The following is a 25,736-nucleotide window of genomic DNA, read 5'->3' as shown; positions in this document are numbered from 1 at the left end:
ATTAATCAACCCATCTTTCCAAATTAATTTCGATCGAGAAGATGTGTTATTCTATATAAACAAAGCAAGCTCATCAAGAGCCCCAGGGCCAGATGGTCTGTCAAATTTTGTATTAAAACAGAATCCGGAATTATGGGCATCTATTTTGTATGATGTCTTTCAAGCCGTGCAAATTAAACAAGCAGTTCCTCCATCATGGTGTAAGGCCATTACGGTACCAGTCTATAAGAAGGGAGATCGAGCGAACCCTGCGAGTTACCATCCGATTTCTCTTCTTGACGCCCCGGGTAAGATCTTTAGTAGAATTATTCTGAGAGATCTCAACAACTGGGCGTCAGAAGAGAATCGGCGAGACCCATTTCAAACTGGATTTGTAGCAGGTCTTGGCACAAGTATTAACATAACGACTCTTAATGCAATTAAAGAGCTGTATGCATCAAGAAATCAACCAATTTACTTAGCTTATGTTGATTTTCGAGTAGCGTTTGACTCCGTAGATCGGAATCTGCTATTCGAGAAATTATTAAAATTTGGGTGTCCACCTCCGCTTGTATATCTAATATATTTACTCCACTCTAATACCTCAATGAGGGTTAAATTGAACCTTGAAGGGCTACTATCTGAGGAGATTTCAACCCAACGAGGCCTGAAACAAGGATGTGTTCTTGCCGCTACACTGTTTAATTTGTTTATACTTGATTTAGGCAACGAATTCAGTAATGTAGTGAACGATGCTCCTAAACTTGGGAACCAGACCATTGCATGGCTTTTGTATGCGGACGATTTAGTTCTCATTTCGCAAACGCCGAGTGGCCTACAAAACATGCTTGATAAATTGGACCAGTATGTCACCAGGAATAATCTTATTTTAAACCTGGAGAAAACACAAGTGATGGAATTGGGGAGATATAAGTCCAAACTAAGGAAACAGTATTGCTGGTTTTTGAATAAACAAAAGCTGAACGTAGTGAATTAATATAAATACCTGGGTGTTTTATTCAGTAATTCTCCCACAAACATGCCTCAAAGAGACAGTTTAAAGGGTAAACTGTCCACACTAATATCTCAAGCGAGAATTCTGCAACATAAGTATGGTAAATTTTCATGTAAGCATATTCTTATCTTTTACCAGCAAAAGGTACTCCCTATTATTACTTATGGGTGTGAGGCTTGGTTGCCTTTGGAGGCTTGTTATTGGAATAAACTTGAGGCAAAATTCTGGAAGAAAGTCTTGAATCTTCCAAATTCTAGTCCAACAGCACTGCTTCGCTTTGAGTTGGGAATTCTATCAGTAAACATACATGCATCGTGGAAGAGATGCTGTTTATTTAGGAAATGTGTGTTAGGCCTGGCGAGTAATGGTATACTTAAGATTCTGGCAGATTATCTACTATGCTCGTTACAATTATTTCCATCCAGTTGGAGAGCGGCTGTCATGTCTGATTTGACGGAAGCAAACATCTCATTAGATATTTTACTAACCAATCCTATTAAAGCCATAACTAAATTATACCAACTTGATTGGAATATAACCCAACAAGATTGTTTAAAATTAAAAGATTTTGATAGATCTCTGTTTGGGCATAAAAAATACCGCCAAACCACTGATTATTTACTGAAATGTAACTCTCATAAACTCAGAAATCAAATACTGAGATTCCGCCTGAATCTATGGCCGACCAAACAAATTTTGTTAAGGAGGGGCATCATTATACCAGATGCTTCATTCTGCCGGTTCTGTAATGATGGACTAGTTAAAGAAAATTTGAAACATTTATTAATAGAATGCGTGGCTTTAAAAATGCAGAGGAAAGACATTATTGATAAATTAACAAGGCACCACTGCACAAGACGTTCTAATGATGAACTATGGAACGAGCTATTTGCGACCCCAAAGATCACAGTAAGAATAGCCACTATACAATTCCTAAACAAGCTTCTATGTCCAAAATGTCCAAGTAACCAACTGGTTTGAAAAAATGGAAGAATTAGAACAGAACAGTGTAATTTTTGTTTTTTTAATACATTGATAATGCGATCATATCTGTCTCTACTGTGGTGTTTTTAACTTTTAAATTTTTTAATTTTTGATCTGTAAGACCAATTATGTTAATCACATGTGATACTGTATGATCTTTTATGTGTCTATTTGGTATATTCTGATTACCTGTATTGTATATGTTCCTGTATAAAATCATGTTTTGTTTTGAAAGGTTAATCTAATTAGCCAACCAAATAAAAAAAAAAAAAAATAAAAAAAGAATGTGCAGTTAAATAATATAAGTTCAGCAGTAGATTTTCTAGAGATGAGAATGTGTATGATAAGGGCCCATTTTTGTTCTTTAAAAAAAAAAATCCAAGCTTCTGGCTTGGCACCAGAGGCAGTTTGTTCCTATTATTTCCTTTTCTTTATGCCAGGTATGTCTGTATGGTACCTGCCACACATGTGTACCAGGGGTGATGTAGAAACGTACATGCATTTATGTTATTTCGAGAGTAGGCAAATGTACCCTGAACTCGCTAAGCAGAGTGTGTTCATTAGACTGTGTGAAAGGAAGATGTGGATCTGAGAAAAACTGGTAGGTAGGACGAGAAGGGACGGGGGGTCTGTGGCCGGTATCTAGTAAAAGTCCTTCACGCATGGTATGGCATAGAAAGGTATGCTATGGTATGGTACTGTAGCAGCAGGATGTGCACAGCACATAAAGTGCCTAATGCAAACCATTGGGGTGCTAGCAGGCCCCTTCTGTTATGTTTTGTTATGTTACCATACGTCCACTGTTACCGTAACACTCGGTAACACCTAGGTCCACACACCCTGCACTCCCCGCCCTACCTGAGACGCTGCGTTTTTTCTATTGCAGTTCCTGGGACTTGTTGACTGGAACTTTAAATGGGGAAATACAGGACAAGAAGTCCCAGAATACAGGACAAGAAGTCCCAGAATGCAAAGAAGCAAACAAGACTGGGCCAGCATCTCCCCAATGGAATGAGGCCTTTGGCACGGTTCATTTTCCCCCCCTCGTTGTAACAGCTGATTGTGCCTTATTTATTTATTTATTTAAATTTGTATAGCGCGCAAGCAGCCCAGGGGCATTGAGGCGCTGTTACTTGCATGAGCTTAGTTACAGGCATGGTATCAGTAAGAGGCATATTACAGATAGGAACAAGCAAGGTTATCATTACAGCTTATGCGGTTGGTCAATACAACTTAAGCAGTGGGTCCTATGGTTGGTATTATGCTGCTGCGAGGGACCTTATGAGAAGAGGGTGGTTTTCAGTGCTTTGCGGAAGGCTAGGAGGGAGGGCTCACTGCGGATGGTGGGAGGTAGGGCATTCCAGTGAGTGGGTGCGAGATAGGGGAAGCTGGATCCACCTGCTCTGGATCTTTTTACTAGTGGCACAGAGAGCATGTTGGTGTAGGGTGATCTTGTTGGTCTTGTAGAGGCGACGGAGTGGATTCTTTGTGAGAGGTAATCGGGGGCAGTGAGATGGATGCATTTGTGTGTCAGTGTGAGCGCTTTGAAAATTATTCTCTCCTTTATTGGGAGCCAGTGGGCTAGTTTTCTGGCTTCCGAGATGTGGTCCCTTTTGGCAATACCTTGGGCTGCTCGGAGAGCACTATTCTGGATGACTTGTAGCCTCTCCAAGTTTCTTTTTGAGGTTCCTAGGAAGAGTATGTTGCAGTAGTCTAGCCTGGAGCCGGTGATGGCTCTGGCTATGTTTGTGCAGTTCTCTTTGGAGAGGAAAGGCCTGACTGCGTTGATCAGTTTAGCATGATATGCGGCTGAGGAGGCAATGGCGTTGACTTGTCTGTCCATGGAGAGGTTAGAGTCTAGATAGACTCCAAGAGTTTTGACTGAGTCTGAAACAGGTATTTTGATGGTGTCGATGGTGAAGTGACTGAATTGGGAGTCAAGTTTTTTTAGCGTTTCGGGGGAACCTACCAGTAGGAGTTCCTAGGGGGAGTAATATCCGTCGCCCAGTGTCCTGTTAAACAACCTGCCCGTGGTCAATTCAGCAATCCTATGAAACGTACGGTTGTGATATCATCTTCATTGGTTCGTGTCTCCCACTGTGCTTGTGCAAGGGCGGTTGGGGTAAAGCCGCATGGTGTCCGCCTGCTTTGCTTGCCTTGTCCCTGAGTGGATGAAGTTGGCCCTATACATCTTAAAAGAGGGGATGGTTGTGAAACCTGTGCAATTTTCATTTTCGCGGCATCTGGGCAAGATCCCCACCACTTGTATTCATATAGACTCTGATTATTCTGTGCATTTGTCGTGCCTTAAGAAGATCTCAGATGGTGCTTCGGGTCACAGTGGCAATGAAAGGCTATGGCCGCCCGCACTAGCAAACATGGCGGCCGCCACTGCGCCATTCATTGACACAGACGACGCCAGGTTCCTGCTGGCACAGAAAAAACAGGCCCAATCCCTCGTAGAGATCATTCTAGGGCAACTGGAAGTATGCGTTCCCTGGTGCCCTGGGAACATTGTGTCGGACGGGGAGGCCAGTAAGAGCGAGGGTGCGGTTAAGAGCGAGGGTGCGGTTCCAAGTGCACACCTTGCAGTGAATCTGAATATCACAGAGAACAAAAGTGCAAAAGGCATATTTCCACCCTTTCCCGCACCCTCAAAATAAGAGTCAGAATGAAATGGGATGATTTTACGTAGATTTTTAAGGAAGTCTTGAATTTAAGATGTTTAACTCTTTCCTTCCACAAGTGAACGAGTGAAGCAATGTTCACAGCGTCCCAGAGACTGTTCATCCTTGGAGCTGATTTATGTGACATGCAGCCAAGGAGTACCTGCCACCAGGTGTTACTCTTCTGATTCCGGTGGCTTCTGAATTGTGTTACGTTTACTTGCTGCTCGGCATAGTCACACCAGCAAGGGGGGCTGCTCTGTGTGCTAAACTGCAGGATTATAAGGCGCTCGCCAGAGCGGTTCAGGTGGGATTTTTCTTGAGTTACAGGCTGCATAAAATGCCCAAGTCACCTTCGCTGGAAGTTCTGGAAGTTGGACAGAGCCCTTAAAGGCAGAGCGCGGCGCCGGCCTCTCTCTGCATCGCCACACCTTCTGGCGTGTGCGGGCAGAGCTCGGCTCTCTGCGGCTTTCTTTACTATATTGGGGCTATTTATAGTGCTAGGGCCTAGCTAGCTTCAAGAAGCAGCAGAGCGCTGCGCCGAGAGCGCGGCGGGGACAGTGCAGTGCTAGACAGCCGTCGCTAGGGAGGAGAAAGGGCGGGCAGCGGCCGGGAGGTGGCCATCACAATGGGTGCCCGCTGTGACCCAGCGAAACGGTGCTAGCCTGCCAGCAAACACCACGCAGCCATCAAATACCCAGGAAACGAACTTCCGAGGCTCATACTGGCAAGATATCTGGTAGTTCAAATAGTAAAAGAGAAACATATAACAACATTAGAAAGCCAATAACATGTTTTATTTTTCTGAAATGGAGTTGCTTCCAGGTTACATGTATGAAGGCAGACAGAAGACATTGTGGAGGCAATATAAAATGTGCCCCTGACAAGCTTTGCGTGCATATTGTGGGCGTTTTTATTACATTACGATGGGACGCATTGCATGGAAGGCCTGCACTGTGTGAACCGCCTCCTGTACTTCATAGTGTTATATTAGACAGGAGCTGACGCCTCAGGTGCCCTGCTGCAACTTATATCGGGTGTGTTCTGTTATCAGACGGAGCTTGTACGTCAGAAGTAATGTGCAACACTTTATTATAGTCCTTCCTTGAAGCTGGCTCCGCGGCCCTGCCGTAGAGCGCGAAAAGCCTCTCCATGAGAACCATAGCAAGTGCCACTTGAACCGTTTTTGAAATGGAAGTCTTTCCTTTTCAGGTTCCTTTTGATGGAATAATGCACCCGACTAGAAGTGCTGAAGATTGTAACCCGCCCCCCCCACCCCCACTCCCTTTCCATTCCCCCTGACACCCTCCACCAGCTAGGAAAATCTATGGACAACAGGGAGGACAGAATGGTCAGGAACACTTCTTAACCTTTACTTTGTCTTTGCAGGCCGCAGTGTTTCTTTTCAGCTAAGAGCAGAGAGAGCAGTGTGATGGGGGCCATTACCACGCCAGTTTGACATCCCACCCGCTGTCACACAATGTTACCTCAAACGAAGCAAGTGTACCAGGTAAACTTGAAAGAGCTTGTTTTTTTTGTTGTTGCTTCAAATACAGTATGCTAATTTCTGTTAAAAAAAAGGCTCCCACACTCTTGTTAATTTTTTAAAACTTGGGGTTTTACCCTAAGTCATTGAGGGGAATCCAGACATGCAACCCTTGCTCACTGTCTCTTATAGAGCATAGTTGCTACATGAGCCATTCCAATCTGTAGGGGACTTATCCAGTCCGTTTTTCTTTTTCCTTTGGGACTTGTAGTTCTGTTTTTTTTATTATAAAACTCAGACTACAAGTCCCAGAATTCAAAGGAAAACCTGCACCGGCTAGGCACCTACACATTGGAATGGATCATGTTGGCAACTATGAGAGAGGATCAGCTTCACCTCACTGAGGAGGCCCAAGAAAGCTATAACACGTGTCTCTGTTGCGGATCGTACTCTTCTTCAGAGGGAACTTGCAGAGCATTTTATTGCTGAACTGACCCTCTGGGTGAGAGCAGACTGATGTGCAAATTAACATGTCTACTCTGTGAAGGGTGCAGTGAGCTAAAACGTGGTTGTACACCCTCCTCGGGGGAAGAAATTACACAGAACAGGTTATTTGAACCATATTTACAGTAGAGGGACCCACAAACTCTTGTTAATATTGTAAAACTTGGGGGTTCACCTTAAGTCACAGAGGATAATCCAGACATGGACCCTTTGCTCACTGTGCCATAGAAAGGCCCAGCTTCACCTCACTGAGGAGGCCCAACAAGATCAAGTTGCTGATGGCACTCTTGTTCAGAGGAAAATTGCCTGGCATTTTGGTGCTGGACTGCCCCTGTGGGTGGGACAAAGACTGATATGCAAATGGTTATTTCTCATCTGTGAAGGGTGCAGTGAGCTAAAACATGTTTGTAGACCCTCGTGGGTGGAAGAAATTCCATAGAACAGGTTATTTGAACCCTGTTCATCTTCAGGAGAAGAGCTCTCACACTCTTGTTAATTAACTTACAAAGTAAAACCATTTTCTAAAGCTGAAAATCGCCAGTTAGTGTGACTTACTGTATGTTTAATTTTTTGTGAGGATCCAAGTTGTATGGATGTATATACATCATCCATATCAGTAAGATACTTTGCTGTTTAAAATGCTGATTTGGAGCAGGTGTTATTGTTGCACATGCATATTTAAGACATGGGAAGTTGGCGCGTGTGGGATGCTCTGTGAGTCCTGGCTGTTAGTGTGCATTCAGATTGCATACTTGTATGTGTGGTACTGTTTTTCACACTGACAAAATAAAACTACAGATACCGAAAAAGAATACACAGTGATGTGAGCTAAAAAGTTAGAACTTGCCAAACATCCATCCTTTACCAAGAACAACTAAAGATACAACAGGAAAATGTACAGTGTTTGAAGTGCACACGTTTTTTAAAGAGCGAAACCAGAAAATTTGAGCTCAAAGCTAGGCATCTCTATTCGACCAATCTATGTGAGCCTGTGCAATACAAAATGGACCCTCTTTTCTTAGGCTGCCATGTTGTGATCACCTAGAAGTGTGGGTGTTCTGAATAGTGTATTTACCATTCTGCCACGTACCGAATAGTTCAGCAGGCGTTCAGCCAAAGCTGAATAGTTGTTTTAGTTATTAAATCATGTTCCAAACTTGAAAAATACACTGACAAAAAGATGAAAGCACCATTTTAAATATGTGTTCCCATGTTTAATTTCTTTCTCTTCATTTTTATCAAAATCTCATGCTTATTTAATGAACACAATCCAAAAAAGAATAGATCAGCAAAAAAAGCAGTTGCAATGAACATAATGGGTACTGCAATTTACAGCTGCCACTGTAAATTGCACGTGGTGAAATCTCTTGCACGGTGCAAGGTAAGTTGTTTGGAAAGTGAATTTCGAACCTTCCAACCAGTTCATATAAAAATGTACACATGTTTTCTCTCTTCTCATGCAGGACACAAGTTGAGGGTACATGTGAGCTAAGTGGATTCCATCTCTCCTCTGTACCATAGGCAAAATGAATAGAACAAGGGTTATCACATACAGGAATCTCTGACATGCGGCTTCATCTACTGAAACCATGCAAGAAGAACTTGCCTGTCGAGCAGCCACGGAAAGTACTTGCCTGTTGGGCAGACACTCTGTTCCGCCAAGTCTCCTTTCCACCACAGTAGAGGATGCAAGGCTTTATGGTTGTTTCTTTGTCCTTCACTCTTCGACCCGCCATCCCACAACACCAGCCGATACAGTGCTCCCTGTATATCTCTGTCCTCTTCACACGTTTCCGCTTGGGACAGACTGGCCTATAACGTTATTCGAGAAATTTCCAAGTAAGCAAGTTCTCTCAAGAGGCCAACACGGGTTGGGAAATGTCAGCCATATCTTGCACTGCCTGGCATATAACTGAATCGTCCCCAGCCCTTATTGATGTAGAACAAGCAGCCCACCTGTTGGGAAGTCTTTGGATTTCTAAACATCTGGCACTCTTACCAATTTCACCATCAGATCGTAGCTCGTTGACTATTTCCCATACAGAGCCCTCACACAGATCTCTCTATACTCCCCCCTAGGCCACTGGGGATGTGGAGCGATTTCCCATCATGAAGCTCATCAGAGACTCTCAGGCATGGGTATGTCGCTCTGCCTGACATACAACTGATTACCTCAATCCGACCGGTCTCCAATAAATATTTCCGTATGCATTTCCCATAGGAACAAGCCGTTCTCATCTGCAACTCATCCTCACCGCTCCACTCAAATACACAAACATATCCGCCTTAGTTTTATATGCACTCAGAGCATAGCCAATGTATTGAATCCAGGCGCCTTTTTGAGCATAGCCAATGTATTGAATCTAGGTGCATTTTGAGGACAGCCAATCTATTGGAATCTAAGTGCATTTTTGAGGACAACCAATGTATTTAATCTAGGTTCATTATTGAGCATAGCCACTGTATTGAATCGGTTCCATGTAATAATTTCCCCGCAAAAAAGATCCCCTGACAAAAAAGTTACTGTTTCTTGCGGAGACATTATTACATGGAACATGCGAGCCCCCCTCCCACCCCACAACCCTGCTTTTTGTTTTTTAAATGGGAGCACGGGACTTCCCCGCAACCTGTCCCCATACACAATGTCACCATATATAATTTTGCCAATGGCTTTTCCCGGTGACATTATGTATGGGGACATTATGTATGGGGACATCATTACCTGGTACCATTGAATCTAAGTGTAATTTGAGGAAAGCCAATGTATTGAACCTAGGTGCATTTTGTGTATGGCTAATGTATTGAATCTAGGCGCATTTTGAGCATAGCCAATGTATTGAATCTATGTGCATCTTAAGCATAGTCACTTGGCAGAATATGGTATGGCTGCCCTTCGAATACTGCTGAAGAGTGGGTCCCAGAGGTCCCGAGACCACCCCTCTGCCCCCCAAAGTTCATGACGAGGCGAAAAAAGCCAGAAATGCTTGCAGCCACCCATCTTATTTCGGATGAATCCCGAGTGCACCAATGATTGACAAATACACTGAAAGGTACCCTCTCAGTCAACCATACAGAACAAATCCTGTACACATCTTCACTGGTATAGGAGAAGAAACAGAGATTGTGGCCGGAAATGCCCTTATTGACAGTTTTGACTAAGCACCAAGAAGCCATGCTGCTGATGTCATTAGTGACACCACGACATAGCAGTTTTTTAAATGAAGCACATGTGCAGTCCCACACTGCATCACACAAACACACACTTGTATACATGAAGAACATGAGCGCACAGTTCTATAGCTAGAGGACAGATACATATACATATTGTCATTGCTTTTATTAATTTTACATTAGCCAAATGCCGTAATGCAGAACCGCAAAGCATAAGAGATCCTGAGCAAGCTTGCTGATGCTTAAAGCCAACAGCCGCGTGGACGTACAGGAGTGTATATGGAGCCTGATCGAACCACGTATAGCTAACCCATAGGGAACGTAGCATAACATGGACAATGTAGAAACCTCATCATAAGGTTTAGGAAAATTACAGCAGGCCTCAAGCCACTGACCATGAGATGAGCCAAGCTGACTCAGGCTGCACAGAGAGCAAGACGTGCAAGACAAGCGCACAGCCAAGGTCAGAGATATGAGGACACATTCCAATCCGAAGACGACAAAGGGACCAGCTGCAGAGAAACAGAATTAATACTCATAAATGGGAGCTGCAGAGCTCACATTTGTGGTCTCTAAACACGTGATGCAGCCAGATGCGACAATGAAGAGTCATCACGACGAGAAAGGGGAGCTGATCCCAGCAAGACAGATGCAGAAAGCAACAAGTGTTGCAATGTAAGGAGAATATTCTCATAGGCAAAGGTGGTACACACAAGTTACAAAACAGACACATAATCGTTCACATCACCTTGAAGAGGTGCACAGCGACCTGGGAAATCGATCGAGTCCCAGGCCTGTGGGATCAGCTCTAACCAATCACAGTTCAGTATTCCATGGGTGGATATCAAGGGGCAAGAAACCAATTGTAATCCCACTACTCGGCAACAATGTAATAGATAGTTTGTTGGGTGTGGGACAGGCCAGCCACCTGACATGCGGGGACCAGTAGAATAACACCTATAGGGTCCACTATACGTAGTAGAGACTCTCAATACCCAATCCATCATGTTATTAGGTTTTTGGTGGAAGGGCACAGGAGGAGACGTAATATCACAAAGAAACTGGGGAGCAGGCATTGTAATTTTGAGCTGTATCAGAATCTTCCAGTGTTCTTGTATTGATGCCTGTTGGTTTTATTTGCAAAAAAACGCAGTTTGTATTTGCCGTTGACTGACTGTGTTTACCATCACAGCTCCTTATCCCTCACCCACACACCTCCCAAGTACCACACACGCCCAAAGGGGCCAGCCACACCACACACAAAACACACAGCCACCACAACAGACAACCGCAAACAACAAACAACCAAAACACTGGGCCTTACCCCTCTGGACACAACCAGTGCGCACAATCAAAGCAAACTCAGAAAGACTCTCAATACCAATCCATCATGTTATTAGGTTTTTGGTGGAAGGGCACAGGAGGAGACGTACTATCACAAAGAAACTGGGGAGCAGGCATTGTAATTTTGAGCTGTATCAGAATCTTCCAGTGTTCTTGTATTGATGCCTGTTGGTTTTATTTGCAATAAACCGCAGTTTGTATTTGCTGTTGACTGAGTCCTCGGTCTGTCCTGGGGAGGGTGTTGGGCCCTCCAGGTCCACAGCCCCCAGTCTCGCTCTGGCATACCTGGGAGTCCCACCCAACACTTCCACTGTGTTGAAAGGGTAGCTGCACACTGAAGTGTGCCACTGTGTTTACCATCACAGCTCCTTATCCCTCACCCACACACCTCCCGAGTACCACACACGCCCAAAGGGGCCAGCCACACCACACACAAAACACACAGCCACCACAACAGACAACCGCAAACAACAAACAACCAAAACACTGGGCCTTACCCCTCTGGACACAACAGGCCAGTGCGCACAATCAAAGCAAACTCAGAAAGCTGACACACACAGATGGCAGTTTCTCCTGGTTCTGCAAACATCAACAGAAGAGCACAACCTCTATCATGTCCCTCTTCCCCCACTAACCTACCCCAACCTCTTACTTATAGAGCAACGTGTGCACCTGGAGATCATGCAAATGGTAGCGATGCATGGTATAAGTCAACATACCATAACCAAATATGTAATCAGAATACTTTCAGACATTTCATTCAATTCTCTTTTGCGCTCTCCATAAGATATTTGTCTCTGTGTTATTACATTGCATTAAAATGAGAAGACAAAATATAGGCCTACTGGCATACAGCAAGCAATTCGTCCAGAACCAAGTAGATATGTTTTAGCCAGAATTCAGCCGAATACTTACTTGAGGCCAAAGTTTGGTGCTCCCCTACCTAGAAGTGATTCCATGAAGTGTGAGCTACACATAAATACTCACTCACGCCTGGTGAAATGGACGATAGTGTTTGCTCCATGAATAAAATACACATGATGTGTCTTAGCTTAATCGTTGCTCGGGGCTCCATCACATGTGAACCGTGGGAATCTCCTATCAGAAAAGTGATTTAAGCACTAAGACATTTTGTTTTCAAGGGGGCTTCACTAGGCCTGAAGTGCTTATGTAGTACACAGCCCGATTTTACTCTTGTCACCCCCTTCTGCCTGGGAGCAATTGCCATGGGGTCTCCATTTGCTTCTACACAATTCATGAGTGGGGCAGTGAAGGAGAAGGAACTCAATTTACGGATGGGGGCTGCTTCCCTAATCCTGAGGATTGCTACCTTCCACACTTTGCTTTGGTTTTCTCTCCTCAGCCCACCATCTGGGACATGCGGGTGCCACCTGCTGCTCCCACATTTCAATGCTGGGGGGGGGACTCCCCAATGGCTTAAGACAGGAGGGCATTGACCAACTCAGTGTTACTCCTTGTGTCATCTTCAGAGGAGTATATGATTTACAGCTCATTCACGTTATAGACGTGTGACCTGCAGCTTGCTCACAGATCGCTGCAGTAGGTGTTTCATCTACTGAACTACCTTTCAAATTATACTCAAATGATCTATTCAGTGGGTTTGCCTACTTCAGGGTAGGCGAAACATAACAATTGTTAATTGAGAAATGGAATTCTGGAGGGGAAAGCAGAGTAAAATCAGAAGGTAATGTGATGTAGTGTAACCAGGTGTTGTATAGCGCAACATCTTCCATTTAGATGTCGTTTTTGCACTGCAAAAGGGATTGATGCATGGCTCTGAATTAATCATGATCTCTGTCATTGCTCTGGGCAGTCTTCTAGGTCATAATCTTGTATGTAGTCTTCTCCGTTGCAAAAGGAAACCAGCCAGTTTCACGCCAGTCTTGGTACTGCCTCCAATGTGTGCTATGTATGGTTGCCAAGAGCAAGGCTATTGGTTATGATTCATTTTAGTGTTGGTGGAAAGCAAACTGTCATAAAACAAATAAGACCTAACCAGTGTTTCTCCCACTGGCACGTGCCTGTCGTGTTACTTCGTCTGATGTCAACCCCCGTGACACCACTTTGAATCACATCACCTGGGTCAAAGGTTGTGCCATAAAGCACTCAAACAATATTTGGCAACTCACAGCTTGTCTATGAAAGGGATCTATTCCAAATCTGTGAGCCATGAAAAGTTGCATTTGTGTTGATATCTATATGTATAAAAGTGAACATTTGTGAGTTTGTGGCTTTACGTATGTTCTCACACCGATTCACCAATCTGCACCAAATGTTGCGCCGTCACCTGTTAGGACCCTTCGGACATTACTGGCTACATGACATCTGGACATCCCACCCTTTTGGTGGATTTCAGCAAAAGTGCAAATGTGTGTGTGGGTGTGTGGCTTTGCGTATGTTCCCTATACAATTCCACACCATTTCACCAATCTGCACCAGATTTTGCACAGTCGCCGGTTAGGACCCTCCGGACATTACTGCCTACATCACATTTGTACATCCCACCCCTTTCCCCAGATTTCAGCAAAAGTGAAAATGTATGGGTGGCTGTGTGGCTTTGTGTGTGTTCCCTATGCAACTCTGCACTGTTTCACCAATCTGCACCACATTTTGCAGAGTCACCTGAACCTGTGAGGGAATGAAAGTCCGGGCAAAGCCGGGTATATCAGCTAGTGCTTTATATGCTCTGTTAGCAGGCTAAGCACCCCACAATGGTGCGTGTTATAATCGTTACTACCATTATTTATCTTCCAAGTCTCACATGCTCACCCCACTGAGTAGTTCTAAGAAGTATCAGTTTTTTCAAAAAGTTAGATCTGATCCAGTTGTTGGAGACCTATTATACAACAAAATTAAATATTTGAATATGCATTCAGATTAATCTGTCCAACTCTAAACAAACGAGTCTTCAATGTAATTATTATTACCTTATTACTGTGTTTCATGCACAACCTTGGTTGATTAATTCAACACTGTAGAGATGCCAATTAATTGATAGTTTCAGACTGTGTGCTCTCCACAGTGTTGATGTATTCACAATATTCAGAAGATAGTTATTAAACAATTACTTGCCAAGTAGATGTGTGCCGTTAGTTGTGTGCCAACAAGCGTTTCTCCTTATCTGGGCTTTTTCAAATCTACAAATGAAATTATGTTATCTTGGGAGCCGAATTCTCCCCGGTAGCATCCCGGTTATCAGGGTAGTGAGACTATTTGCGCAACGACAAGAGTAGCTAGTAGGAGACATTTTAAATGGTTTATTCCAGTACCTGGGTGTATTACCCATTGTAAATGCATGCTATAAACATGACCGACATCCTGTCCATTGACAATAGTTTATTCCAAAATAAGAATCCAAAATCCAATATAATGACAAGCTAAAAGATGAGCAGCGCCTTGCCAACATGTGTTTCGCACCTAACACTTCTTCAGGGCAATATGCGTTGTCACAAAAAAACAATCACAAGCCGTTGTGTTTCTTGAATTGTGCCATTCTCAACGATACATGAAAAGCAAGAAAATCAAGATACACTTTTAGATCTCTAAAGAAAGAGTCTTGACTCCTTATGCCATGAAGTATGGTCACATTGATCCATTGTAAATATATCCCTAGGCTATTTGGTCCACACGTAAATGTGATAGCACTTAGTAGCTTGCATAATAGCTGATTCCTTGAATCGATTAATGAAAGAGTAACCAGAGCTATTCATGTAGTGCTCTCCAGGTGCTGGAAACATCTGAATTTAGAAATTCCACCTGCGTTACCCTGAGGCAAACATGACCAAAACATGATTAATTTGTATTGCCACGTCCACCCCGCTGAGTTGCAGCATCTTTACCGTAAGTGATATTGAAGCACATAAGGCGAGGATGGAATATAAAATCAAGTGTGACCGCACAATCATATAAGATATTTTTCCAGCTGTTATTTTCAACAAAACCAGGACATTTCTGAGGCACACACAATGCAATTTCAAAAAGGTCTTAGGAATTGTTTGGCAATTTTGGATGAAAACATTTCCCGTGTGAATTGTAAACTATTGGGGACAGAACCTCCTCAATCTTAGCAACAGCCTGATGGAATTTGATTCCTTTGGCATATGGTTAGACGAAAATGTATTGTTTTTAAGGGGATAATGAAGTTCTGCTCTGTCCACGGTTTCTGTAAGCTTGTGAGTTGGTGAATTGCACAGTTTCGGCTATCAGACTTCCGTGCCACCACCTTTGTGGTTATTGAGTGCTAAAACACTGAACACAGCATAACATATTGCTCATGCATTGCAGTTGCTTGTGATCAATATCTGATATCAAAGACCAGCGAATAATGCAGACACTCAGGTAATAGGGACATAATCTGGCCCTATAACAACTGCTGAAACCTAAGATGGAGGGGAAAGTTGAAAGTTAAAATATGCCTACGTGCAGTCAAAGACGACCATAGCTACGTCTCCAAAAGAAACGCATTCATCAAGCAGAGGAATATCCAAATCCCAAAACAAACTCTAAAGACCCAAAAGCAAATGCTACTATCAGATCAATTCAAGATGGTTATCAGAATAGTACTGTTTTTAGGATTACATTGTTAATCGGGATGATTTGTATTGGAAGATTTGTGAACACATCAAAATATATACTGCAGTTATTATAGACTGCACCTGCAAACTGCTCCTCAGACAAGGACTAGGGCTCCGGTTGGCAAGCCTAAAATGCTAAATAGCCCCACAACCAAACAGTTCAACACCTTCCACTTCACGATCACGATAAGGACTAGGGCTCCGGCTGGCAAAGCCTAAAATGCTAAATAGCCCCACAACCAAACAGTTCAACACCTTCCACTTCACGATCACGATAAGGACTAGGGCTCCGGCTGGCAAAGCCTAAAATGCTAAATAGCCCCACAACCAAACAGTTCAACACCTTCCACTTCACGATCACCATAAGGACTAGGGCTCCGGTTGGCAAGCCTAAAATGCTAAATAGCCCCACAACCAAACAGTTCAACACCTTCCACTTCACGATCACGATAAGGACTAGGGCTCCGGCTGGCAAAGCCTAAAATGCTAAATAGCCCCACAACCAAACAGTTCAACACCTTCCACTTCACGATCACGATAAGGACTAGGGCTCCGGCTGGCAAAGCCTAAAATGCTAAATAGCCCCACAACCAAACAGTTCAACACCTTCCACTTCACGATCACCATAAGGACTAGGGCTCCGGTTGGCAAGCCTAAAATGCTAAGTAGACCCACAACCAAACAGTTCAACACCTTCCACTTCACGATCACGATAAGGACTAGGGCTCCGGCTGGCAAAGCCTAAAATGCTAAATAGCCCCACAACCAAACAGTTCAACACCTTCCACTTCACGATCACCATAAGGACTAGGGCTCCGGCTGGCAAAGCCTAAAATGCTAAATAGCCCCACAACCAAACAGTTCAACACCTTCCACTTCACGATCACCATAAGGACTAGGGCTCCGGTTGGCAAGCCTAAAATGCTAAGTAGACCCACAACCAAACAGTTCAACACCTTCCACTTCACGATCACGATAAGGACTAGGGCTCCGGCTGGCAAAGCCTAAAATGCTAAATAGCCCCACAACCAAACAGTTCAACACCTTCCACTTCACGATCACCATAAGGACTAGGGCTCCGGCTGGCAAAGCCTAAAATGCTAAATAGCCCCACAACCAAACAGTTCAACACCTTCCACTTCACGATCACGATAAGGACTAGGGCTCCGGCTGGCAAAGCCTAAAATGCTAAATAGCCCCACAACCAAACAGTTCAACACCCTCCACTTCACGATCACGATATGGTGTGACACAATTCAGTTTTTCAGATGTTCTACAATCATCACATATTAAATAATTAGGTGTGCAAAGCCAATACATGTTTCGCACTTCTCAGTGCTTTTTCAAAGCTTCAAAATACTTTAAAATATTGTCCACTATTTAAAAACATTTTCTTGCCAAATCTTAGCTCACTTATAATTTCATGTCAAATTTCTCCAGGTGAATGCTTTCAATTTTCATTGAATACTTTTCTGGATTCTTAAAATGTTTCCAAAACAGTTTTGGTAAAAATAAAGAATGCATTTGCTTTTCCAAGACTGTCCACTTGTGTACTTTATTAGTAAACCCTACCCTCCTGGTGTATATAAGGAGGCTTGTCAGCTCAGTAGCGAGTTCACAAAGAAAACAAAGTGTATAATTTTGGGTGATATTTGTGATTGTTGCCAGCTAGATAGTGCGTATTTGTAATGAATTACTGTGTTGGCATATATTGGTGTAGATATCAATATTGTGCATGATCAACTTTTTCCATATAAATCCCACTAAACTCCTAAGTGCAGAATACACTCGCTTCATAAGACGTCTGCCTCAAAGAAGTAGCCCCTTCTACAGCAGCGTACCGAGAAGCAGTGCACGGGCAGAAAACAGCTAACACCCTGCACAAAAATAAGAGGCAACCATGATGCGTAACGTGCCCCTTCCATCTATTGAATACATTCAACAGGGGAACTTGGACTCTGAGACTGGGAATACTAACAGCAGAAGCCACTCTCAGTACCAATGTGTAGAGCGAAAAGAAAGCACAGTAGACCAAGAAAGTAGCTACCATGACGCTTATCAAGTCTTAAAGTAGGCATCAAGGCGAGACACAAAAACATCATATCCTGATGAGAGCTGTCAAGCAAAACAGCTAAGCTCGCCTGGCATCTCAGCAACATTATCATGGCAGGATATCGCTGAGGTGTCCTCAACTGCTGGCGACTTGGTGTGTAGGGCGGTGGTGGTAGTGTGGTACTGAGGGTGAAGTGAGGGTACTGCGTTGATCGCGCAGAGTTAATTGGTGTGGATATAATGAGGGCAGAAGCTGATCGCTAATGCTCATGTGTGCGTGTTAGACCGGGCTCTTGGCATCCAGTCCATGTGTCCTGAATATCCAATACTAACATTTCTGAGAAAAAGGCACCAACAAAACGAATGTTAGTGGAATGTATTTGAGTATTTGGTGGTCCTTCTTAAAACGAGCGAACCCATTTGATAAAAGTGTATCGCAGATGATATCAGAAAAGCCGTAGAAACTACAGACACCACATGAAGCATCATGGACACTCACGGGACCAGTGCCACAACAACACACATGTTTATAGGTTAACACAGTAAAAGGAAGCAAACGTTAATCTCAGTCCTGTGACATGGACCTCTCATTTTTCATAGTGGCTTGGCACATAACCAACACTTGCAATCACAACCTGCTGTGCTAACACTGATCAAGTGTTCACTACCGTCAGAGGCCAATCAACATAATCAGAAAGAGGCAATAATGGCAGACTGCCAGAGAAAGGGAATACATAGTGTGATACGGTATTATAGGCCACTAGTAAACCTTTCCTCTGATCTCTCAATTAATGCCCAGTGCAAGAGGCCATTAAGAGGGCAGTGAGAAACAGAGCATCACTTCCCTGTAGGAAAGTCTTGAGATGGCCCTCAGGTCTCCAGCCGCCTTCTGGAGGGGATCCATAGGGTAGGGTGCTTAGGGTTCAGTGATATTGATTTCTAAAAAGGACATGCCCTGAGCACATTAGAAGGCCCTTGCATCAGGGTGAGCCTAGAAGCCTGAGATGCATATGCTAAGCACTCCAAATGAGTTGCCTGCTCTACCCATGCATGCACTGCTTCAGGAGTGGGGTCTACCCGCATAACCGTGTAATGAAGACTTTATCACGGGCATCCAGCGCAGTCCCCTGCTTAGACCAGAGTCTGTGATGCATGAACATGGTGCGTTGATGATAAATTCAGCTCCGTAACCGTGCTGCTATTTGTGGCTGCACCCACGGGAAAGCTCCAGACAGGCGACTGTAAGTCCATATGAGTCATGAGGCTTTTCTAGGAAACACGCCGGCAGCATATCACGTCGATGTGTCGAACCCTGCTAGTAGCACGTCTGGTGGCAGGCAGGCAATAGACCACAACATAGCCAGAGGTAGGTCTCACGCTCTGCTCGCCCACTCCTACACACCCCTCCCCCCAACCGGGCGTCCAGCTCCACCCCTCCACCCCCGTGACAGGACAAAGAGAACAAGGTGTATAGGTGGGGACAGATAGTAATGAGGTGCTGGTGGTCCACGGAGATGATCTTTCTAGGAAGCACATGGAAGACACTGCAGTCCACCCACAATGACCATGCGGTAATATGATTAGATAGGAAGATGGGTTTGAGGATTTGGGAGCGTGCTATGGTGGAGTGAAACGTCTGCACCCATTGACCTTCCTGTGCTAGCTCGGAACAGCCCTCTGCCCTACCAACTTTATCTTTGGATAAATGCCAGCAGATCGCATCACTTGCGTGGCAGCGGCAAATTAATTCGGCATGTGGCGCGGTGGTGGTGTTGCGACATGCAAACCTGTGTAACAATGAATGAGTCTCTAACTCTGTGCCGATTACAGTTCTTTACAGCTGTAAACTTTCCAGGAGAAGCAATCAATAGTTACAGTAGAAAACACAATCAAAATGCTAAGAACAAACACACAATCCAACCGTAAACAAATAACCATTACAGCTCTACAAGTTCTTTTGTTTACGCCTTTTGGCTGGGAAGAATCTCAAGAGTGTGTTTGATCTCTGTCACTTCACTTGTTGGAACAGCTGGTTTATTTCCTTGGTGCTCAACATTTTATCTGATTGCAGCTCCTTCCTCTGCGCGTTAAATCAATGGGAATTCCCCATCGCCTTCACCAGCACGGTGTGAGTGCTATATGAAGAATGAGTGCAATCCCATTGAAAAACGCTTTGTAAATAAGGCCTGTGATCTCATGCAATCAGCTCGAGGCCTAGAGTCAAACCCTTGCACAGGAGGTATATAAAGGGGTTAAGTAAGTAGTCGGAGAATTCTGGGTGGCATTCTTGAAACCTGCATACACCATGATGTTCCTTCAAATATTTCTACCAAAACATTGTGCCATCCAATTAAACCTATGGATGCCTCAAATGAACTACCGCTGCAAAACTAACTGCAGCTATGACTGCAAGGCCAACCACAGACAAGAACACAGCAAGGGCAACCACAGAAGCGATGCCTATGAAGGCACTCAAAGCAGCTGCCACTGCAAACACACCGTGGTCACCTATCACTTCAGAACCAAAAGCAACAAGAAATGATACTACTTCAATATCATCTACCAAAGATAGCATCGCAATACCACCGACAGCAGCTCCCACTGCAAGACCATGCACATAAACTACTACTTCAAGACCGCCTCCAGCAGCTGCCACTGAATCCCATCCTACAATCCCACACTAACCTCGACCATAACAGCATCCAAAACAACTACTGCTTCAGGAAACCCCAAAGTAGTAACCACTGCAAGTCCACCCTACACATAGTAGCGCGTCAAGAATACTACAGGCAAACGTTTACTCCACGAATCCCCACAATAGCGTATGCTGTAAAAGTGCCTATTGCAACAACAGCCATAAAGCCTCCTATAACAGTCATCAGTGCAAGTCCACCGCTCAACGGCCATCCGACAGCTGCAAATGTAAATCCACCGCCAACCAGTGCGGGAACTCCACTCAGCAAAACAACTACTATCATCCAAACAATAGCAGCTACGCCCAAGACCACAGTCAACATGCACCACCTAAAGGCACCCCACATCAACCAACAATGTACTCTCATCCACATTGCCACCCCGCAGCAACTAAAACAGCAAGACTACGCCCTTCAACTAAACTGCAGGACCATCGCCTGGACACTTCTCTCTTAACTCCACGGTACACCACACACACACACACACACACACACACACACACACACGTTGCCAAATCTGGGAGGTGGAGAAACTGAGCAGGTACCCAAACAGGATCCAGGGGCTTAGTGTGGGCTGTTGCGGCTATGCCAAATCCCTGAACTGTAGCATCCATTGTGATCCCAACTACAACAACGACTAATGTAAACCCAACCCACTGCTGCCACCGCTGCACCTTCAACGCCCAATTAACCAGAGCTGCAAGGCCGGCGTCACAGAAAACGCTTTGGCAAACGACTATTTCATCCCCGCCCAGTAGCTACCACTGGAAAATCGCCCCAAAACAGCAACCAATGAAAAGTTTCTCTCTCAACAGCAAGTACTACTAATAAAACCCTGCACAGCAACCATCACTGAAAGAGCCCCCTCTGTATGCATGGCAGTGGCAGATTAACTCGCAAAACACATGATGACCAATTCCGGAAGCTTCCACTGAAAGCCCACTGCACAAAGATACTACCACTGCACGAACCACCAGTAACGAGCAATCCAAGACAACCACAGCCGCTGGCGTAGCAAAACCACCCATGACATTTACGTACCACTGCAAGATGGCTGCACACATACAACCACCCGAGAGAAGGTTCCACACTAATGGCCCAATGCATGGAATGATTTGCACTGCTGAAAAGTGACTTTGCACTACCGACACAAACCCTGATTCATGGAACTGTGCAGAGTGTACTTTTGCAGCGCAAAGTCTGTGCAAAGTTCATTTTGTACTACACAAATGACTTTGTACGGCAAAAATACCCATTGCGCAGTTCTATGAATCAGGGTTTGTGTCGGCAGTGCAAAGTCACTTTTCAGCAGTGCAAAGACACTTTGAATCGTGCAAAAAAATTGCACGAATCGGGCCCTTAGCTGACAGACAGCAGCTACAATGGCACGCCGACCCCACGGTCCTAGCTTGGAGGTGGGGATGCACTGCCATACGAATGGTGTGCGCTGTGTCCAACGGCCCCTGTTTACAAATGCAACATGTGGCACGGCGCCGCTCACTCCGAACATGGCACGGATCAGCAGGCTGGGGGCGAAGCCGGGCGGGCACAGGACCCCGAAACAACGGAGGTCTTTTGCAAATTGCAGTTGATGGCTTGCCACTGGAAAATCAAAATGCCAAGAGATGCTTCCCCCATCACCACCAACCCACCGACAGGCATGGCTTGCTTTCTCAGAACCTCGTGCCCAGATATGTCTGCCCACCCCCGGCCCCCTTCGCAGAGACACCCAGGGGTCTGCACGGACAGCTCCACTCCCTTACCCCCCTCTCACCTGTTGAAGATTCTCCGGACCCGCTGCTGCAGGGTGAAGGGCGCCGAGATGCTCTCTGCGGGCAGGTTCTCGATGGTAGACACCACATGGTTGGACTGCTCGGGCATCATGTTGGCTGGTGGTGGTCCGTGATCAGACGGCTGGGCACATCCTGGGCAGCGCCAGTGGCAAGGGCTGGGCAGCACCTGCACCAGAGCTGCGGGCTGCAGCAGAGGCAGGGCAATGGTGATCACGCCTGCCCCGAGGCAGGCTGGCAGCAGCACGGGAAGAGCGAGGGCCGCCGGCAGGATGCACGCTTCTGGTCCCACACTCAGACGCAGCAGCACCCACAGCGCCCGTGCACAGCGAGAGATCGCCCACACAGCCCGCAGTCACTGGCAGCGCTCACAGACTGACCACAGTCGCGCGGGGTTTGCACGGTGTACTTCCAGAACACAAGCCCACCGAAAATAAGCAGCCTTACATTGGCATCGGGCAGACCGACTGCACACTCTCTCCCTCGCAAATGGCCCAGTGTAGAGATGACCAGGCACCCTGAGACCAGACACAGAGAGAGATGCGCAGGGCTTCCGGGGACTCCAGAATCCACGACAGACGTCAATCAGAATGAAAGCGAGGATGCGCGCGGGAGGCTCACAGAGCCCCGGCTGTTACCCACACACACACACACACACTTGATCACACAACTAGAGATTGAGTTCAGGGGGATCACGCCGAGTGATTAAAGGATCCCGTGGGGGTTCTAACAGGCCGGGCGCCTTGTGAGTTCTCAGGGTGATCCTGGGACCTCAGGTTAAACACACTCCCTCGGTGTTAGCATACACCCCAGGTGGCCACAGATGACGACCGCACAGATGCACAGCTCGGGGTTTACAGTAAGAATGCCGACCAGGGGCTCCCACGCATCATCACACGCCGAGCACACAGCAAAGTCTCCCACAACACTGCCGCACTCATCGGAACAGTCTCAAGCTGGTCAGAACGTGCGCGTCGACAACCGGCGATCAGTGCTGCCCGGGAGCCAGGCGGGTGGCACGCAGCTCCGGTGCCATGCTATGAAATGCGCCTTAGTGCCCGGCTTCTCGGCTGTGCAGGTGCAGCGCCGCCTCCTGCGGTCCCGATGCCTTGCAAGGTGCGCGGATGCGGTGTAGGGCCTCCTGTGCGTGTGCCTCTCGGGCTGCAGAGCTGTGTGCGCGGCCCTGCGCTCCTCCGCGCTCTGGGAATGGAGCTGCGCGCTGCTTTGGGCGGGCTGCGGCGCCCGGCTGCTTCACACAATGAACGGGAGCGCGGGAGACGCCGGGATGCCGGCGAGCTTGGAGGGAAGTAGTGCAACTGGGGCACGCTGCCTGATTTGGGAAAGAGGCGACAGCAGGGGGCGCACGCACAGCCCCTTGACGGTTCGTTCGCGCAGGCTGCAGTGCAGGAGTGGTACTTCAGAACCCCAGGCCTTGGACAGCGGCCCGGCCCTAGTTAACAGCACCAGGGCTGTCAGAGAATCCACCGCCCCATCCCCCTCCTTGCCCACAGATCCCAGAATCGGTCCCAGAAGCCAGCACCTTCAAGCGACGTCTACTCTGGGTACATCACCTTTAGAAGAGAAGCGCTGGAAAGGCGTACAGGACATCGCCGATTTGCTAGACTTGTGAAATACGACTTATATGTCCAAGGCGTGAAGATCGGAAAAAACAGGCTCGTGTCAACTGCTTCATTCCAAAATGGGCACATGTTGGATAGAGTTTTTTTTCTCCACAAATGTTTCAATTGAAAATGGGAGTTTTTCTAAATGTAAACAATCCCAGTGAAACTGCTGTGAAATGGACTCAAGCTCTTTTGCTGTCCACACGTTTGCCGGTAACTGAATAATCAGGCCATAACAGTATTATCGCCTGAATATTTCCAGGCATCGTCATTATGAGTTCTTAAACCTATAAGTGGCCAGTAACTTATGCACTCCAGGGATTTATTACATCAAAATAGTACCACCAGTGGTAATCCCTCCACCCATCAATGAATTCAAATAGAACTTGAGGACAAGGACTAACAAATTTGCACCCCACCGGTGCGTCAAATGCAACACGCTACACCTGCTCTACCCCGTAGCACACGTAAGATACCCATAACCACAGAGAGTCTACTGCCATATCTAGAAACTCCTGCCCTCAGATCTCCATTCTCCAATGACCCTAGAGTTCTTGCAGACACTTGTAACTCTACACTTGAACAGGCAATTGACGCCATAGCCCCAATAGTGGCGCGGAAGGTGACACCTGTTAGACACACTGTCGTGATGGGCTCAGTGCACTTTCTCTGGCCCTCAGGTGCTGGTATGCTGTAGACCAAGTAGGAAAACAGGCAGACACTCAGGCTGGATTTCAAGAGACATCTGTTTATTCTTTTCAGCAGACCAGGATACAGCAGACAGAATACACCAGGAACTCCAACAGTTATCAAATGAGCTCAGAATACAGCCCCCTTATGTACTGTTTCAAAGCTTGTGTAATTTAATAATTAATACATAAACCCTTTTTATTGTTCTTTATAATTAGAGACAAACCCACATGTGCCTGTGATTCGCTGGCTTAACTGCCACTCAGAACACGTCTAAACAGGTTTCACCTAACTTATTCTAGACCAGTGGACTCTCCATGAACTTCTATTAAAAAAATATTTAATGACATCATCATGACTTTGTGAAATTCAACCATTTTGTATTTTCAGCATCCATCTTGGAGTTTGCCTGACTTGTTTGAACCAAAGTGGCTGATCAAATTACAAAATGAGTGACCAATCTATTTTTGATCAGAACTTAGCTCCTGTTCAGGTTTGAGCCTAGAATTTTGGATAATTACAATAAATGTATGCTATTTAACATGCCCTTTGCTAAACAGGCATTCTGACCCTACTAATGTATGTCACGCTACAAAGTGCTTGTTTTGGCCTTCGAGGTTGTACAAATCTGATTTTCGCAGTACTAGATTCGTTGATCAACCTGACAAGTTATCTGCATTTGGTTGAGAGTGGTGGGGTCTACCTCCTATACATTCAGTTTAAGGGGGGGTTCTACCCTCTGTACAACACCAATTCATGGTTCACCCCAGAGCTACTGGAACTACGTAACATGAAACACACCACCCTCACCACATGGCAAACTAACCCAGTAGAGTCTTCAAAACTAGAATTCAATAAGATATCTGCTCAATACAAAAAGGCAATCATATTAGCCAAAGTCGCCTACTTCAACACCAGGACTGCAACGCAAAAGCTGGATCGAAAGAGATTTGTGCCAGCTCATCCTCAAAGATGAAACTTGGTGCTCAAACATCCAAATTAGGCATGCTGAACAAACTAGACTTACTACACAGCAAAATCATAACCGTCCAGAATTACCAGATCACACCCCACCACTCAGCCACAGTCACAGCCACACTGAACCCTCCTGCCAGGACATCCCCGTCTTGTCCTTCAATGATGTC

The 25,736-nt window shown here is 45.6% G+C and overlaps 1 protein-coding gene across 1 annotated transcript in view; it reads right to left on the bottom strand.

Annotated features, from left to right (window-relative positions):
• The window catches only part of SLC35F1 (solute carrier family 35 member F1), a 1,067,107-nt gene extending 1,043,412 nt beyond the window's left edge, over positions 1-23,695 (bottom strand). Inside the window, exon 1 of the mRNA XM_069606621.1 lies at positions 22,264-23,695. Within this exon, the coding sequence (XP_069462722.1) occupies positions 22,264-22,373 (110 nt within the window). The 5' untranslated portion in view covers positions 22,374-23,695. The remainder of the gene's footprint in view (positions 1-22,263) is intronic.
• Between the last annotated feature and the right edge of the window lie 2,041 nt (positions 23,696-25,736).

This window comes from Ambystoma mexicanum, chromosome 4p (genome assembly GCF_040938575.1).
Source record: "Ambystoma mexicanum isolate Mex_15411 chromosome 4p, UKY_AmexF1_1, whole genome shotgun sequence".
NCBI classification, from domain to species: domain Eukaryota; kingdom Metazoa; phylum Chordata; class Amphibia; order Caudata; family Ambystomatidae; genus Ambystoma; species Ambystoma mexicanum.
This window is presented reverse-complemented; position numbering and strand designations above follow the sequence as displayed.